We start from the raw sequence: 6529 nt of genomic DNA, 5'->3' as shown, positions 1-6529 counted from the left end.
AAGTTTGGTGGAAACTAGAAAATATATATGCATATGTAGATGTGGCTCATGTTTTTTTTTTTTTTTTTTAATTTTGAAAATACGCCATGTCTTTCCTTATATTGTGAATGTAATTTTTGCAAAGCTATAAGGACTATTCTTTTGAAGGTAACCCATCTTTCTCTTATACTTATCTATTGTGTGTGTGTATATATATATTATTCTTTTTGGTTTCAATAATTTCTAAGCTTAAAATCTTCTGAATCTTTAAATTTTTAGGCCTTTCAAAACTTTAAACTTTTAACTTTTTGGATTATTTTTTGCAATATCTAAAACTATTTGGCAGATTTCAACAACTATAGAGTATAGCCATGTAATTTTTTTTTTTTTAGGGTAGCCCATCTTTCTTTTATATATTTCTATTGTATGGTTATATATATTTTTGTTTTCTTTCATTAATTTCTAACTCTAGATCCTCTGATTTTATTTTTTTTTTTTAACTCATTGTAACATTGAATAAAGTGAAAATATTTAACATTGTTAACTATACGGTGCATTACACGGCTTCGATTTTATATATATACATATATATATATATATTATAGAAATCCATATAAAATACTTTTGCTGACTTAAGCAATCCAAGTCCTAATTGGATGCTTATCAAAAGACTCCTACTTGGATTCCATAATTATGCTCCACAGATATATATACATACACACACACATGTTTTGTGCCTCAACATTGGTTTTGTGATGTAATAGAGTTCAAGCTAAGGCAATTTACTTCGGGAAAATTAAGGTTTCTCATTTTGGTGAGAGAGCTCCTTGGAGTTTGGGTTTTGTGAGAATATTTTGATACTTTCTTTGTAATCTACATCTTTTCCTTGAATCATACAAATTTGTTTATTCTTTTATACACAAATACATAAGAGAGAGAGTCAAACTTAAATTCAAACTCAAAAGTTGATCATTTATCTCCAAATTTGCAAGGTTAATTATGAACACTATAAAAGTAGTGCAAACACCAATATTTTTTTTAAAGCTAAGTATAGGTATGAGCTCTTCTTCTATTATTTTCTTCTCCTCTACTTTGTTTTAAAAAAAAAAAAAATTATTTTATGAGTTTGTGTACTTTTTTCTTTTTCTTATATTTCTCTTTTGAATTGTTTCAATAACTTATTCTTTAATTAAATATCTTTTTTTGGCATTTTGGAAGTTTTAACATCTAAATTTGTTTTAGTTTTTGCAATATTTGAACATGTTTAATAGATTTCAATGACTATACCATATATTATTCTTTTGAAGGTAATCAATTTTTCTTTTATATTTCTCTATTGTATAATCATATACATTTTTTTTTCAAAAATTTATAGGAAGTAAATCTTATGATTCTTTAATATTTTTTAGTCTTTTAAAAGTTTTAACATCTGAATTATTCTTTTGATGGTAACACATCTTTTTCTTATATTTCTCTGTTGTATGTGTATGTGTGTATGTATATGTATGTATGTGTGTGTGTGTGTGTATATATATAGGCTCTGAATCTTTTGATTCCTCTCAATAGTTATAGTTATGGATTATTCTTTTGAATGTAATCTATTTTTCTCTTATATTTCTCCATTATTTAGTCATACATATTTTGTTTTGTTTCAATAATTTTAAAACAGTGAATCATCTAATTCTTTAATATTTTTTGGTCTTTCAAAAGTTTTAATATCTGAATTTTTGAGTTGTTTTTTTGTAGTATCTGAAATTGTCTAACAAACAAATTTTTTGTAAGCCATTGCACGTTCAAGCAATGGCTTCTTCATCAAATTGTAACACAAATTGAAGTCATACAAGAGCAAATCATGCAATGGTGTAATTTCTTAATTAATTTCAAATTTTATGAAATTATTTTAGTTTACCTCACAAATAGGTAAGTTCCCGTGCATAGCACAAGTTAACTGATGGATATAAAGATAAATGCAGCGGAAAATAAGTTTTAAAACGGATCTACTTCATTCGATATTGATAACACGTACAAAGTAAATTTCAGAATTAGAGAACAAGAGAGTGTACCTTGAAGCAATGAATTTCAAAACTGAAGATTGAAGCACTTGGAACTACTTTTAATCTTCACTCCAATTCCACTAACGCCCAAGATGTGTGGTCTCTCGATTGGTAACAAAGGGATGACCAAAAAGTGACTTAGACTCTCATACACACCACTTTTCAATGATGTTTTTCTGTCACATACATTTCTGTACGTTTTTCCCTTTTGTATCTAACCAATTATCTAATTGGGCTAGCCTTTTGGGCCTTACCAATTGGGCTTAAGTGTGTGGCTTGGAGTGGCAATATGCATCATATTTTGCCAGGCTAAAACCATATACATGAATCAACTTCATAACTGCAATTGATACAGAACAAGCAATCCTATAAAAGGTAGTGAAATCAAATAAGAAAATATGTGAATCCTTCTAAAGTCCCAAATTCCCAAATTGATCAGGACAGGTATCATCTGTTTTTACATTCCAACTACATTGCCATGAAGTTGAACAGCTTGTAAACCCTCAAGACGCTTGACAACATCCTTCATGGAAGGACGCTTATCAAGTTCCCTTTGAATGCAGCGCATGGCAAGCTCAGTTATCGATATTCCATCAGAAGCATAAAAGCCAGGGTCTTCAACAAGACTTTCATGCACAAGATATCGATTAGGCCTATACTGCCGCCAGGCCCAACGGTAAACCAAAGTAGTTGTCCGAATATTTTCAATGTCCACAATTCTTTTTGTTATTAGCCCCAGGAGAACAACACCATAAGAAAAGACATCGTGGTAAGTTACCTCAAATCCACCTTCCTCTGGTCCACCTGACAAGCACAATAATCAATTTGCAGTAAGAAATACTCAAAAAACACAGTTTTTCTAGGTAAATCCATTAGTGTAAGCCGTTAGAGGCTCTTATCATAATGCTGTTATAGCTCATCAAAACATGACGAACGCTTTACATTGTGTACAGCCTGGTCCACAATGAAGTTGTCCAACTTCTACGGCATAAAAATTAAGAGAGAAGAAAAGAAAGAAAATAGAATACTAATACTAGATGAACAAATCTAAAAGCATGCGTTGAATTGAAAACATATAAGTAACTTCAAGCCTCAATACCTAAAGGGAAGTATTCTGGATCATCATAGCCAACAGTCAACAATTTCTCTTTGGGGCGACTCAGCTTACCAAGAATACCTCCACTCATGGTTGAAAAGTCAAATATCTTTGGGTTGCAATCCTAAACATCACATTGAAAAGTCAAGGGTAAAGCAAAAAAAAAAAAAAAAAAAGAATAAAAAGAAGGAAAAAGATGGATTTGCTGATAGTTATCAAGAGTCAATTACTGAACTTGATCAAGAATTATATGAGCTGCGTTAATGTTGCGCACTAAATAAGGCTTTTTTGGATCATGAAGAAATTCAAGTGCGCGAGCAAATCCAAGAGCCACTTTAATCCTTTGAAGCCAAGTAAGACTACCTAAACACAAACACAAGGAATTTAATGATTTATAATTATAACTTCACTACCGAATTTTAACATATCTAGATAAATGACAACCAATTCACTACGTTCCAACAAAAGTCCAATGTATTTACCATATTACAACTGAATCACCTGTGACCTCAAAATAATAATAGATTTATTCTTGAAAAACCAACCCCCCACCCCCAAGAAAATAAATCTTACACCACCAGTTGGACCATCCCATGTTTTCCAAGATGCTTCATCCATAATAGAAATCCACATTCAAGCTTGAAAAAGATGACAATTAATAGATTTTAAAGTAAAGCAGGAACAAGGAGAGAAGTTAAAATATAAAAGTAGAGTGGATTTGTGGTACATATCAAATGCCAATTGGTAAGTTACTCACACACCCAATGGGTCATGAACCCATGACTTCACCCTCCACATAGCAGTTGTTAAGATATGCTATTTTCAATAATTTGGGAGTCTTCTTCTATTATTTCAAAATTCGAGAAATGGTAAGAATCTAGCGCACCACCAAAATTTAGTTTTATACCAATTGATTTTAATTGAAATGGCACTTCTCCCATAACAATAGATTAGGTACAAATGACACATTTAGATGGAGCCAATCTTATAGCAAAATAGAACAACAATAGTAATACCTGTGGTAGCCAAGTTACGAACAGTATCCAAAGGATTGAGGTCATAAACAACAGCTTCAAGGTAGCGTCTATTACAATAGCCTAACAAATTTACCACATTTGGATGTTGTTTTGCACTTGGTTGTGTTAAAAACATTACTTCTTCCTGTCACAAAACATGTAAAAAATGATCACTTTCAATTGCGAAAACAGGAAACACAAAAAATAATTGCAAGAACTTGATTAAGTAAAAACCATATATACATTAAAACTTTCAATTCCGTCGAGATGACACGATGTTGGTAGAGTATAATCCCAAATCTTCACAGTGACAACCCAATCTTCAAAAGGAAGCCAGCCATGTCGGATTGTCCCACGGTACAGTTTGCTAAATAAGGTTTCTCCAATCAAATTTTTTCATTAAAATTGTCAGTCATATCTGCCAATTCTTCCATTGAATATAAGAGCGGCTTGTGAGATCCTACCCAACACAACACAAGAGATACAGAATTTCTTCAATTATTTAATAAAAAAGAGAGAGAGAACGAAAGAAAGAATGAATGTAGATTAATGAGAAGAATGTAAACAAACCCAAATAAAATAAAAACGCAATTGATTGATAGAAAGTAGATACCAATGGAAGGAAGAGATTTATGGACAGGCAAAACGCGGGGTGCAGCGAGACGGTCGCGTTGTATAACTTGCTCTCTATGTTCAAGAAAGCCTTATTGTAGATAAACGGTTTCCTGGTTTCCACTTCCATTCTTCTCAGCAACAAATAACACCAAAACCCTAATTCTTTAAACTTCTCTTCTCTCGCTCCTTTGTCCTTCCTATTAGTACTCACTAGCTACTCAGTATTTCCCATCCTTTACTCCGACTCGGACACCTTATATATACCGCATGTAAACCGTTTTTTTTAATTTTAAATAAAATAAAGAGCAAAGTATTATTTTAGGTGCTAATCTTTATTACATGTTGTTTTTTTATCTCTAAATTTTAAAAATTTATTTTTTATTTTAAATTATTAAAAAAATTTATATTTCGTTCTAAATGATTAAAATGTTTTATTTATGTCATATTTCCCTTTTCATCCTAATTTATGTCTTTATTTATTCAAAAAACCTTTTACAAATTTGGGATGAAAAAAAAAACTTTCTAAAGTTTATGGACGAAAACAAATTTTTATTAAAACTTAGGGACCAAAATAGTATTTTACCATAAAATAAATTTGAGAATATATATATCTATATTACTATCTAAGAGGCTTCTATATTTGAAATTCTTAATTTTGATGTCCAAATACCTTCAAAATTACTCGTTTTTAAAGGTTAAATAGTAGGGTTAGATATGTAAAATTACTAATTTAAAAACTCCAAAATATTAAATAAATTAAAAAAAAAAAAAACATTGCCCACAAAAATGGGAACACTCCCACTAAGTACTAATCCACTTATTCTAAACAATCTGTACATTTTTTTCTTTAAAAGAAAATTAAGAAAAACTAGGGACAAAATGGGCTTCCGCCCTTTTTGGGAAAATTATATAGGGAAATGCCCAATTCCCAAAGTAAATAGGAAATACCATCTTTTAAAACTCGATTTTGATAATCGAGTTAGGAAAAGAAAAAAATTAAAGCCTATAGTGGCGTTTTAAGGAGCTTATAGTAACGTTTTATGACCTATAGTGACGTTTTTAAACTCGACTTCAAAGAAATTGAATTATAGGAAAAAAATGCCACTATAGGTCGATTTCATTACCTATAACTCGATTTCAATAAAGTCGAGTTAAAAAACATCATTATAAGTTCTTAAAACGTCACTATAGGCTCTTTAAAAAACGCCACTATAGGCCTAACTCGATTTATCAAAATTGAGTTTTAAAAGAGGGGCATTTCCTTTTAGTTTGGGAAGGGGGGCCATTTTCCTATATAATTTTCCCGAAAAGGGCAGAAGCCCATTTTGTCCGAAAACTAGTTGTTAACTTGTGCTATGCACGGGAACTTACCTATTTGTGGAGGTAAACTAAAATAATTTCTATANTAGCCTGGCAAAATATGATGCTTATTGCATGGGAAGCACTGCTGGAAGAACAAGTTATCACATTTTTGTTTACTCGTGCATTTGATTGGATTTGGGGTCAGCGCTTCAGACAACGAAAAAGAAGCGAGAAAAAGAACTGAAGAAGCAAGTTGCTAATAGATGTTTTAGATAGGGTTGTAAACTGAGCTCTTTTTGAATAATTTGAGCTTTACTTAGGAAAAGGCGTGTCTGTGTTTATTTAGCAAATAAAGTAAGTTTAAGCTTCCCATCGGAAAAAAAGAAGTTTAAGCTAAACAATTATTTAAAACAAGTTAAACATAATAATGTGTTTGCGAATAAGGTTGTGAACATGAGGTTCAATAT

The 6529-nt window shown here is 31.1% G+C and overlaps 1 protein-coding gene across 1 annotated transcript; it reads right to left on the bottom strand.

The window, feature by feature from the left end:
• Positions 1-2332: 2332 nt before the first annotated feature.
• Positions 2333-4987, bottom strand: LOC112023792 (probable serine/threonine-protein kinase PBL10). The gene is made up of 6 exons (XM_024056415.2): positions 4759-4987; positions 4389-4605; positions 4146-4290; positions 3365-3492; positions 3133-3253; positions 2333-2837 (listed from the first exon to the last, which is right to left on the bottom strand). The coding sequence occupies exons 3-6, from the start codon at positions 4279-4281 to the stop codon at positions 2491-2493; spliced, it is 732 nt and encodes a 243-aa protein (XP_023912183.2). The 5' UTR covers positions 4282-4290; positions 4389-4605; positions 4759-4987; the 3' UTR covers positions 2333-2490.
• Positions 4988-6529: the final 1542 nt, after the last annotated feature.

The sequence above is a fragment of the Quercus suber genome, unplaced genomic scaffold, assembly GCF_002906115.3.
Source record: "Quercus suber isolate HL8 unplaced genomic scaffold, Cork oak 2.0 scaffold_261, whole genome shotgun sequence".
Lineage (NCBI taxonomy): Eukaryota > Viridiplantae > Streptophyta > Magnoliopsida > Fagales > Fagaceae > Quercus > Quercus suber.
Note: the sequence above shows the minus strand (reverse complement) of the source record. Positions and strands in the feature narration are given on the sequence as shown.

Excerpts from the sequence above, each read along its gene's own strand:
- LOC112023792 (XM_024056415.2), bottom strand. The coding sequence starts at position 4,281 with ATGTTTTTAACACAACCAAGTGCAAAACAACATCCAAATGTGGTAAAT. Across the intron at positions 3,493-4,145 it reads TCGTAACTTGGCTACCACAG|GTAGTCTTACTTGGCTTCAA; the intron begins GTATTACTATTG and ends GTTTGTGTTTAG. Across the intron at positions 3,254-3,364 it reads CTCATATAATTCTTGATCAA|GATTGCAACCCAAAGATATT; the intron begins GTTCAGTAATTG and ends TGTGATGTTTAG.